The sequence below is a fragment of the Triplophysa rosa genome, linkage group LG7 (genome assembly GCF_024868665.1).
Source record: "Triplophysa rosa linkage group LG7, Trosa_1v2, whole genome shotgun sequence".
NCBI classification, from domain to species: domain Eukaryota; kingdom Metazoa; phylum Chordata; class Actinopteri; order Cypriniformes; family Nemacheilidae; genus Triplophysa; species Triplophysa rosa.
In genome coordinates this window covers 1400604-1413184 of record NC_079896.1, presented here as the reverse complement: position 1 = coordinate 1413184, position 12581 = coordinate 1400604, and the positions used below count along the sequence as shown (strand labels likewise).

The following is a 12581-nucleotide window of genomic DNA, read 5'->3' as shown; positions in this document are numbered from 1 at the left end:
GCTAATAAATGAGGTTTTTATGGTGGTTAATAAACGAGTCGGTAGTTATCTTTAGAAACGTGTTTCTCTCTGTGCCATCTGCTAAGACGCTGGTCATGGTGTTGTTTTACAAGCTTGTGAGAAGTTGGGTTCTGTTAGTTTTTAAATGCCCCGGTGGTATTTTTAGAGCGCTAACTAACATTTGAAACGTCGTGAGGTCCAAATGGGGTCTGGACATTTACACTGTTTTCAGATGATTCTAGAAGAAGCACAGGAGGTCTACATACAGTACAAGGTGATAATTGTGTGGTTTTATAACGTCTGTTGTATGGAAAGGCATTCCGGATATGTTGTTTACATGAGAAATCATACAAATATATCTACACTGCGTGTTTTTAGATGAATTTCAACCAATGGTTTGGGGTTTGTACATATTTTACCCAACCATGTTGAAACAAGCCTGCAGACTAAACTAATCTCAGATACGTCTGTAAAATGTCTGCTAGAGATCTGGAAAACATGTGCTGTGTAGATCTGATCTGTAGATCGTGTTAGAAAAGGCTGTTTTACATACATTCCAAATCATGAACGTCTTATTGACGTCTTCTAGACGTCTTTATGACATTTGACGGGAAACGTCTCAGAGACGTATTGCAGATGAGCAAGCAATAAAACGACTATGTCTTGATCTCCCAGATGTATGTGTGCTATCAGGGATGTTCATGAATCAATTCTCCAACACAAATCTGCGTCTTTCTCCGGGAATGATCAGTTGTGAGGCTATTTTAAAGATGTTTCTGAATCCGTGTTTTCTGTACCTCTGAACCCTCCACAAACGCTCACCAAAGGTCAAACAACACATCCCGGAGGCCTGGCATGGGCCGCGGCTCGTCCACCAGAGCCGTAATCTTTTAACCGTGAGGTTGTGACATTTCGGCCACGCTAAACGCCGTTGTTTGTCTTTTCCTCTGAAAGACTCAAAGAGCATTAATCATGTTCTTTGCCCGACGGAGTTTGGCTGATGCACAACGGGGCTGGCGCTTATCTTCACCTTCCTGACCGCTGTTTGTTTTAAGCATTAGGGTTGCCGCTCTGATGGATTGAATTAATTCATTAATACTTTTATCCAATTAGTGCTCCCTCATGCAATGAATCAGACATCTCCCCCGCGAGCGGGCGGACAGATGCTGCGGGTACGTGATATATAAACCTCCCTCTTTCTCCAGCCACACCTGGCTCTCTTACACACAAGACATTGCTCATGGGCTTAGCACATTATCCCCGTTCTCGCTGAGCACGATGTTTCTGCCGTGAGAAATGTGTTACAGGTAGATCACAAAAATGAAAGTGTATTTCCAAGCGGCTCTCTTGGAGGATGTAAGACGCGATGAAAGGACTCAGAACTGCTTATAGCGGATGACAAACAGGTTCAGATGGAGAACATCACCGCAACAAAAAGCCAAAAATCTATACGCAGAACATTTGTGTTATTCTTAAATATTCAACTTGTTATTTTAATCGATTGTATTGTGTGGTCAGTTTATTCGCAATAGTTAATGTATGATCTAATTTTTCCGGCAGAGCATTTATTCTCCCTAACCAATTATCTGTTCTCTCTCATAGGTCATCCGCTGCTGAGGTCAACATGAACTCACCTCCAATTTTCCGACACAACGTGTGCGTCAAATTCTCAACCCAGCGGGTCAAGTAGAGTGCCACGTGAAAGCATTAAAACTCTACGACCCCCGGATCTCACATCAGTAACACGCTAAGAACACGCCATTTGTGTTCAAAGATACATAGTTGGAAACATAAAGGGTCCGTTCTGAAAAACTCTTGGATTATGCCTTGTTTCTCAAAAAATGACATGTTGACTGTTAATATATGTTAACGTCGAGAAGAATCTCAATGGAATCCCTGAGAACAACTTTCATTGACTTGTGCTATTTGATGTTTGCAGTTTTGTTCGACATCCGTTCATCATAAAACTCACTTCAGTCTGAAATTGCTCTTGGTGATGGTGGTGGTCTAATTCAGAAACACAACAAAGCAGAAGTTCTGACCGCGCCGTCACCTGATCGGCCTCATCTTCAGTGGAAGCGTCTCTCGAATGCCCTCTCCAATTTGAGCGAAATGATAAGAAATCCATTGGATTTATAGATTCGTCGAGCAGCAGAGGTCTCATTTATCTTCAATCCCAGGAGCTTTCCTCCAGCTTGAGAAGAAAAACTTCATCCCGAACACGTTTGTAACTTCTGCCCCATGTTGAATTGGATTCGGTTTTGAAGATGGCTCCTGGCTGGAGAGATGGAGCGCGGGTTTTGACGGTCGCTCTGGGAATTCTGCAGTGCTGTGGATGGTTGTCTGGTCAGACCTTGAGGACTAGTGTGGGGATGAATGGAGAAGGTCCTGAGCATTCGCCGATGTCTCTTGAACGGGTGAAGAGAGGTTGGGTCTGGAATCAGTTCTTCGTTGTGGAGGAATACACCGGGACAGAGCCGCTTTACGTAGGAAAGGTAAATCTGAGCTTTTATCGTCTTTTAGAGCTGCTTGTACTTCCATGAGGCTTCAAAGAAAAGTCTATAGTAGCCAAGAGAGATGCATGCAGCGTGCATTTAAATGAGCGAGCGCTGGAATGCTTTAAGTGAAAGTTTGCTGTCAGGATAGGTCACTAGAAGTACAAGTCTGACTCAATGTGGGCCAAACTAAAGCAGGTTCTCTGTTAAAAAAAAGTACAGTTTCAGCTGTTATCGCCTCTGTGGGTTACTTCTGTATCTGGCTACATTTGCAAGTGTGTCAGAGAGAGAGAGAGAGAGAGAGGGAGACAGAGAGAGAAAGAAAGAAAGAGAGAGAGAGAGAGAGTGAGAGTGAGAGACAGAGAGAGAGAGCGAGAGAGAGAGAGAGAGAGAGAAGAGAACAGAAGAGAGAGAGAGAGAAGAGAAGAGAGAGAGATAAAAGAGAGAAGAGAGAGAGAGAGAGAGAGAGAGAGAGAGAGAGAGAGAGAGAGAGAGAGAGAGGGGTATGGACAATTGTATAGTATTATGTAAAAGCAATCTGATGTTCATATATGAATATGTATGAATAATGTTGTGAATATACTCTGAGAATGTAAAGAAAAATATTATAACAATAACTTCAATAACAATTTTAGCATAATAATGTTACGATAAGAATGCATTTATATCTTGCTAAAATATCAATTATGATGAGTGAAATCTGATTAGAAGATCAAATTTTGTATTTGTTGAAAATATTTGTTACTGTATATATAGGTCCCAAAATGTCAACACTCCAAAACGCACAAACAAATCATTAAAGTAATTCAAATATCACTGGGTTAATAAATGTCATCTGAAGCCAAACTATATATTTATGAGAAAAAAACTATTATTCAGTGAAAGAGTGCTGAATTCAAATATGGCGACACATCGATACCTTTCAATCTCATTGGTTCTCACATCTTGTGACTGGTCGCTATATCTTATTTTGTCACAAGACACTTGAACAATACATATTTGGTTTTAGTTTTGCTAAATACACTTGAAAATTAATAGTTTTCTCTCACAAACCAATAGTTTCACTTCAGAAGACATTTATGGATGGATAGGTGGGGCTTCATCAAGTTTTTCAAGTTATATTTTTAGGGGTTTTACACATTTTTTGGGACAGGAAAGTAAAGAGCTGACAGGAAAGTGTTGGGCAGAGATGGGGCATCTTGAGGCGGGAATCTGACTCGGGTCGCTGTGAGCGCATTGGTGCTATATGTCGGCACGCTAACCACAGGTTTATTGGCGCTGACAAAATTGTTGAATATTTTCATAAAAATGCTTGTGCTGAGGTAAAGAAGTCATATACTGTACATCTGGGATGACATGGGGCATTTTTATTTTTGGGTGAACTGTCCCTTTAAGACAGGTCCGGGCCTGTGCAGAAACAGCTTACTCCTGCATTCTAAAGTCATTTATTAACTGATGAATGTGTGTGTGTGTGTGGGACCAGTGCGTTTGATGGGCCCCCATAAAGGATAGTGTGAGGGGGGAACGTTCGGGGTGAAAGCCAGCACTATTAATAGAGGCCGCTGGTGTTGTCTGTGTCATCTGTTGCAAAGACTTTAATTAGTGTGATATAGAATTAAATACGAGCAGCATGACTTTAATCAGTAATGGTCATTTAAAACAATTCTTTTCTATCTCTTCCTCCTTTCTCCTCCCGTCCTGAAAATGAATCGGCTAATGAAATATCATTCTGATGTTTGGCTCTTGCGGTGAATACTGGCAGCTCTGTTTAATACATTTGGAAAATGAATTTCACTTAACCCAGCGTTACATTAACACCTTTTATGAGTCTGAATTATGTGGTAAAGCTTTATAAAAATCTATCTGCATTAATGTGTTTGCTGTGTCTGCAAGCTCGTAATGTTTACAGTTTAATGTACGTCAAAATTTAACTAGAGGATGGGGAAAAACATGCTTGAGTTTCTTTAAAGTAATGCACGGTTTGTAAAGGCTCAGCAAGTTTTTCCTCAATGTTGTTAGTTGACGTACATTGTGTAGTTTTGTTTCGTTCGTGAAAAACTCAACGACTAATATATGCAGTATTTTTATGTAAAGTATGACGTGATATCAAATGTTTTTGAAGTCATTAAGTAAATTATTTACATGCAAATCAATTTATTTAAATTAATTTCTATAGCGTTTTTGGAATTTTGCGTTGTTGCAAAGCAGCTGTACATAAAATTGTAGAACGTGGTCGAACAAACTTATGAGGCTTACTGATAACATATAATATAAAAAATATAAATACAATCAAAAATCGTAATAAAACGGAAAAAATATTTGTGTTATTATAGACATAAAGATATTGCAAAATTATAATTGCTATTAAAAAAAGATTATATTTTATATACATACTGTATATATATATTATAAATATGTTGTTTTATAGTATAAATTATTATTATAAAACATATTATACAATTATTTTTATAATTATAATAAAACATATTAAAAGTATTAAAAGTAACCAAAATTCAGTTCAGCTCTGCTGTAAATAGGTTTAAAGTGATTTACTTTATTTTGTCGTTTTGCTCCAGTGTGAACAGATTTAAACAATGAAAGTAATGGAAAAGTTGTGAACCAAGAGTGCCTTTTAAAAACGAGCTGTCGAGTGCGACTTTTGAGATGAATAGAGAAGTTCTTTCTCTGCTAGGGATCATACGTGAGCTGCTAAACCTTTGTTCACCACTCAATTGGCTTTTGTGTCTTATTCTTTCTTTTAATCTAACAGCTTTAATTGCAACCATTAACTTTCCTTCTGAAGTCAGTAATGCTGTATTACGACACCAGTCTCCCCATCAGCAGCTGTTTTGTGCTTCGGAAGAAAAAAATCTGAATTGTTCCGGGAATACTGAACCCGCGTTGACAAAAGCTTTCAGTGACCTTAAAGTCGCCATGCAATCAAACAGGAAAGTGTTTTACACACTATTGCAGTGATTATTATAAATGATTTATACGGGCACACGATTATTTTTTTTTAATTCATTTGCACTTGTAATGTTTAATCAAAAGCGTTAAGCTCCTCTCCCCCTCTCAACAACAGCTCATCACCACTTGACGTCAGCAACAAAAAAGATGTAGGACTATACTGACTGTCCAATGCCAGGCATTTTTAGTCCTCCCCTCCAGGCCCAACAAACCAATCAAAAAGGGAAGGGCAAAATAAAGCCCCGCCCTACATTTTTTTCTCATTTGTGACCCTGGACAACAAAACCAGTTTTATGGGTCAATTTTTCGAAATTGAGATTTTTACATAATCTGAAAGCGGAATAAATAAACTTTCTATAGATATATGAGTTGTTAGAATAGGACAATATATGGCTGAGATACAACCGTTTAAAACTCTGGAATCTGAGAGTGCAAAAAAATCAAAATATTGAGAAAATTGCCTTTGAAGTTGATAATCAGGGGAACTGTGGCACACCATCCACTCACAAAAATAAAGTTTTTATATATTTAAGGTTGGAAATTTACTAAATATCTTCATGGAACATGATCTTTACTTAATATCCTAATGATTTTTGGCATAAAAGAAAAATCGATCATTTTGACCCACACAATGTATTTTTGTCTTTTACTAAAAATGTTCCCGTGCTACTTAAGACTGGTTTTGTGATCCAGGGTCACATTTCAGAAGCCGTTTCACTCGGATACACGTCACGATTCGGAAAAGAAGTCAATCGCAACTTCCGTTTCATGGTGACTTTAAGCTATTTACATACGTCACGAGAGCAAGGCTTTCACATCGCGTGCACTCTGAAGGTCTCTGTTCTCCGAGATGCAATAAACCCCAGTGGAAGTTGCCGTTTTTCTTTACCCTACGTGAGGCTTTGAAGTCCACCCGCCTGTAAACCCCTGTCGATAAATATAAGAACAGCCTTCAGCTCTGTTTGTTGGCAAAAGCAGCTGGGCGGCGGAAATGAACAGTGCAACGGGCGTTTTTACACGCCGAACGCAATCGAGGACATCTCGCCATATGGGCAGCGCAGCAAAGTGGAAAGATTTCTGAAAGGCTGCCAGACTCATCCCTCAGACACGCAGCGGCCCGTCGATTGATCGGATTTGAACGTGTCGTGTTGAGACTTGGAACAGAAGGCTGTGTTCATAACGTCCATGCCAAGAGTCTCTGAGCGTCCTCACATCATTTACTGCAGGCGTGAGCCACGGGCGCTTCTGCTTTTAAAGAGAGAAGTTTATTTAAGGCTATTGTATTATAAATAACATTTATGTTGTTGTGATATACAGAATAACTGGACTGTCTCGTGAGTGATGCGGGGAGAGGATCATTTCTCAGATGATGCTCTTTTATAGCTCATGAGAGTTCTCAATTGAGATTCAAGTATCAACTTGGTAATAATAGTTAAATTCATAGTAATAATTTTGTTAAGTTGATTAGCTGATGTTTGTTTATCTCTATTAACAAGACCCCAAAAGCTACAGAAAATCATCTTGCAATCATTTTTGCTAAACAAATCCCAAGTGTGTCGTAAATGGCGAATCTCTGGTAATAGTTTAAATGTCAGGGGCGTTCAGAATGCTGTTGTTGCTTTATGAATTCATTATAATGTTTTGATCTTCTGATTGCTGAAGTGCTGTAATGTGGTTCATTTAGATTACAAAACAAGGTTTGTGATTCCTGATGAGGTTTGTTCTGATGTAACCTGATGTCTCTCCGCTGAATTTTCCATGAAGAACATCAAGCGTTCTGAAGGGAAAAGAAGATATTTTCATCCTCGTGAAAAGTGAGAATGATGTGTAATGGCATAGAAACAGCTTTTAATAAATACATTGTTTGCGCAAATTGATCTGCAAATTTCCCAAAACGTATTTGATGCAGATTCACAATTCATTCCGAGACAGCTGTTGTTGATTTTTTTTCTTTTTGTAAAATGAGTTTAGAAAGATTCTTTCTTGTGTGAAGTAAAGCAGCCAACATTGATGTTTCCTACTGTGACCTGTTGTGCACAGATTAAGTGTTTTATCTAGGGCTGTCAACAATAATTCTTGATTAATTACATCCAGAATAAAAGTTTGTGTTTACATAATATGTTTTCCTGGGGCTCAGTGGTTAGAGCGTGAAGCTAGCAACGTCAACGTCATGGGTTTGATCCCAGAGGATTGCACGTAGTCAGAAAGAAATGTACAGTACAATGCAATGTAAGTCACTTTAGGCCAAACGCGTAAATGTAAATAATATATGTCTGAGTACTGTGCAGATTCATTTTGTATTTATAAAACCATGCACATACATGCACATATTTAAGGAAAATATAAAATACAAAAGTTAATAAACATTTACATATAATTTAAATGATTGCTAAATATATAAATACAAAATAAATATACACGGACATACTGTATATCATGTAAACACAAACATTTATTCTGGATGCAATTAATTGCGATTAATCGTTCGACAGCTTTGGTTTTATCCAAAGAAGTCAATCATTTGAATGACATGTTGAGGAGTTGTTTAAGTCTCATCTGCGTCTCAAATATTTCTCCTGAGAAAAAGAGTCCGAAATGTGTCTGTCATGAGAGTTTGAGAAGAGACGTCAACAATGTGTCAAACTGAGCTCAGATTTGTCTTGTTTGTAATCAAAATGATTAAGTCAATTATTAAGTCAATATTATTGAAGATCTCAACATGAACTCAAACATTTCTCATCAAATTTACACAAATCCAGATTATTTGACCTCTACACCTCCAAACTCTTCATGTGTCTTTATTTTAGTTTGTGTATCTCTTTTAATGGAAATTGTTTAAAATACACCATGTTTGCTTCTCTTTATGTTCCAGTAGAGTAATTGTCCCGGTTTGACTTTCTGCACACCTCTCATGTCAGGGTAGCGTCACGGGTTTTGTGCATCAGTCTTTCTTGCCTGACCGCTCATCGGAGGTGAGATGTTCAACTCCTCCACAGGTTTGCTAGTTAGAGCGTTGACCCGAGAGGCGACAGGTCAGTTTATCTACTCCACTAGTCTATTCTGAATTATGAACGATCTTTTTATATAGAGAAAGAAATGGTAAAATGCAGGAAAAAAAACTAAATATGAAATGCCATGGATGAATATTTGATGAGTAATTCAGTATTTTGTAAAGGGGGTGAAAAAGACTCAAGATTTGGAGCCACACTGCATGGGCTGAAACATGACTTTATAAAGATGGCGGCATCATTCATTTGTTTACCTTTCATTTAGCAGGTAGTCTCATTATTGTATTTTTACTCAGAGATTGACAGGTCTATTAGTAGAATGTGTTGACTTTAGTGGCCAGTGCATGGGGACACTTCAGAAATAAGACAAAATGCACTTTTTTGTGTGTTTTTTTCCAAAGTTTGCATCTCTGTACCTCGAGAAGTCTTAAAGATATCTGGATATGCTTTTAGATTCTGCTGGTTAATACATTTGTCTTTTGCTATCTACGCGTGAAAGGCCCTATACACACAGCAAAATCGCTGTGTTAAAAAATGACATTTAAAAAATGTCAAATTAACACTCACAGTGTATATACAGTATAATCCACACTCTCAGCATGTTGATTATAAATACACTGTGAGAGTTAATTTGACCTTTTTAACCCTGCCGATTTTGCTGTCTACTTTAAAAAATTAAAGTGCTTCACGGTGCCATCGAAGAACATTTTTTTGTCTTAATGGTTCCATAAAGAACCTTTAACAACTGGAGAACCTTTCTGTTTCACAAAAGGTTCATTGTGGTGAAAAAGATTCGGATTATAAAAAGGCAAGAAAGAGATGGTTCTTTGAAGAACCTTTGACTGAATGGTTCTTTGTGGAACCCAAAATGGTTCTTCTATGGCTTCGCTGTGAGGAACACTCTTAAAAATAAAAGTGCTTCATGATGCCATGGAAAAACTTTTTTTGTCTAAATGGTTCCATAAAGAACCTTTAACATTCAAAGAACCTTTTTCTTTCACAAAAGGTTAAAAAAGGTTCTTCAGATTACAAAAACGTAAGAAAAGGATGGTTCTTTTAAGAACCTTTGACTAAAGGGTTCTTTGTGGAACCAAAAATGGTCCTTCTATGGCATCCTTGTGAAGAACCTTTTAAGCACCTTTATTTTTAAGAGTGAACCTGTAAGCACCTTTATTTTATCCCGGAGAAATGTACAAATGGAATGAAACCAAATGTGTTTACGTTTCCAAAATGTAGATGCAATTTTTTAGTTTATAGCTGATGATGGCATCAGTCATTTGTTGTAAAGTGAGAATGAGTTATCCAGCGAGCTGATGTGACCCGGCTCACAGGTTTAAACCGTTAGTAACGCTCGTACACTGATGCCCGGAGCAAAGAGACAGATTAATACCCACTCGCCCATCATGTTTCATCATTTATCCACTTATTATTTTAACCTTCATGTTCCGAGCTGACAGAAGGATCACGCGATCTCCGTCTGAGCCAATACGCACGAAAGACAGCAGAGCTCCCGTACTTTGATCAAACGCCTCGAGTCACGAGAACAGACGTGGAGAAATATTTCTCGTCCCGCGGTTCTCCAGATATTTTCTTTTGTCTTTCGGTTGGAGTGTTCTTTTTATTACTGCTGAAATATTGATACGCCGATAAAAGCGGATATTTTCTCAGTGTGTTTCTTTCGACCGAGGGACAGACTGAAATGAAGGAAGAGGAAAAGTGCAATATCGCGGGCCGGCCTGCACCATTCTCTTGTTTTACGACAAATAGCTAATGAAAACCCCCACGGGGGTCATAGAAGCCGGTATTTAATTAAGACTTGATCAAATATTTAACGCAGCGATGATGGAGAGGGTGATTTTGACTCTGTCCACTGCTGTTTAGAAGATTTTGGCTGGCTGCAGAAGATGCATAATAATAGAAAGAGAGAGAGAGAGAGAGAGAGAGTCAGTCAGGCAAAGGGAAACCGGTCCAGTCGGCGAAGCATTACAACACTGCTGCAGTGAAGCTCTCCGTGCATTTCAATGGCTCACCTCAGACTTTCAGCTACGCTATCAAATTTTACTTCAACATTAGCTATAAATGAGGCGTTTTACACACACCGTGCTCTCTGCTGTCCCGTGACTTTTTAAAAAGCATTAGAGACTTACAAAATTTACATCGACATGAAGAGTAGAACAAATCTCCATCCCAGAGGAAAATGTTATGGCTCTTTCACAGCTCAGGAGATTTGATGGAGTTGTCAGTTGTGTCTCATTTAAGTCTCAACTTAGTCTCAGATGTTTCTCCTAAAAGCGATGAGGAGAAATTAAACAAATGAGACTGCAGTTGTTGAAATCCGTCAAGAGTACGGAAGTGTAAAATGAATGAATTCAGGTCAGTTTAATGAGAAATGTTTGAGTTGATATTGAGATCTTCAATAAAATAGACTTTTGATTGCAGACAAGACAAATCTGAGCTCAGTTTGACACATTGTCGACATCTCTTCTCAAACCGAGACATTTGTGAGATTTCTGGACTCATTCTCAGGAGAAATATCTGAGACACAAATGAGATGTAAGCAAATGTTCCCCTTTGCTCGAATTTAAATCTCACTGATGTCTAGAAGAAACAAGACTTTTGTTGTGTTTTCAGTGTTTTGCCTGTCGTGGGGCATCTATGATATCGATGTAGGATCATGAATCGCTTCTTGTGTCCGTGCCTGCAGTGTTTGGGGCATTAGACACCCGCCTCACATCAGACAAAAGCCCCGGCAGGCGCACGTCAACTGCAGAAATTTGCTTTTAAAAAGCCGTGTCACGAAGGCCGGTGAAACACGACGGGATGATTTGAGACGTGCTTTCACGGAATGACATGTCATGCAGGAAAGAACCAATAACTCTTCAGCGAGTCTGGAGTGAGATCTCATGGGAAGGTTGGAAAGAAAGCGAGCCAGTCAGAGCGTGTGTGCGTCTGAAACCAAAGACAGCTGCCTTGCTCTCTCTGACGGTTCCAGTGGTTTTGTATAAAGGTGTCTCATTGAGAGAAATGGGGTTTTTTGACAGGCTTGTACGGCACTAGCACAGATTCAAATGAGCTGGCTGTGTAACAAAATCAAAATGTAAATGTTGTAATTAGTTTCTCAACTGAGAAACTCACTTTGTGTTCTATTAAACAGATCCACTCGGACTCGGATGACGGCGACGGATCTATCAAGTACACCATCTCTGGTGAGGGTGCAGGAACTATCTTCATCATCGATGAGGTCACCGGCGATATCCACGCCACAGAGAGACTGGACCGGGAGGAGAAGGCCTTCTACACTTTACGAGCTCAGGCGCGAGACCGGCAGATGGACGCGCCGCTCGAACCCGAGTCAGAGTTCGTCATCAAAGTCCAAGACATCAATGACAGCGAGCCCAAGTTTCTAGAAGGGCCGTATATCGGAAGTGTGGCTGAACTCTCTCCTATCGGTAAGATTGAAATATTTTTATAAAAAGGTCAGTTCTGGTCCTTGATTCTGATTGGCTGAGCGGAGTTCTAAGCCGTTATAAAATACCTCAGTAACCCACTGCTTCTTGGGGCTTATTGCTTTAATATACTTGATTTTTTTAAGTTTGTGAGCACAAATACTTTTGAGTGCATTTTGACATCTCTGAATCTTTACTTTTTTGGAGGATCTATTGACCAGAAATGCAATATAATTTACATAACTATGTGTTCAGAGGTGTATTAATGAAGCGTTGGGTTTTTATTATCTTAGAAAGTGCTATTTCTTTCTACATACACCGCGGGTCCCCTTACATGGAGTTCGCCATATTGTTTCTACGGTAGCCCTAAACGGACAAACTGCTCTACAGAGCGCGTTTCATGAATACATTATCGCAAAAAAAGTGAAAACGTGACGATATCTTTGTCCTGTGAGAGCCACTGTAGAGCTTCGAAACGGAGGGGGGAGGGGTGGAGTGAGCCGTTGGTTGCAATACGCAACCTCACCACTAGATGCAACTAAAATCTCCACATTGCTCTTTTAAGTTTCTCTCAGTGCCGTCTAGGAAAAACAACTACAATATTGAATTAAGAAGTAATCTTGTTTGTATTTTTTGTAGTTTCTATTAGCAATAATGATTCATCT

The 12581-nt window shown here is 39.0% G+C and overlaps 1 protein-coding gene across 2 annotated transcripts in view; it reads left to right on the top strand.

Annotated features, from left to right (window-relative positions):
- The window catches only part of LOC130556948 (cadherin-22), a 141196-nt gene that overhangs the window by 67689 nt on the left and 60926 nt on the right, over nt 1-12581 (top strand). For both annotated transcript variants that reach the window (XM_057338305.1, XM_057338307.1), the window contains exons 2-3: nt 1603-2495; nt 11625-11919. In XM_057338305.1, coding sequence (XP_057194288.1) covers nt 2268-2495; nt 11625-11919 — 523 coding nt within the window. In that variant the 5' untranslated portion in view covers nt 1603-2267. The remainder of the gene's footprint in view (nt 1-1602; nt 2496-11624; nt 11920-12581) is intronic.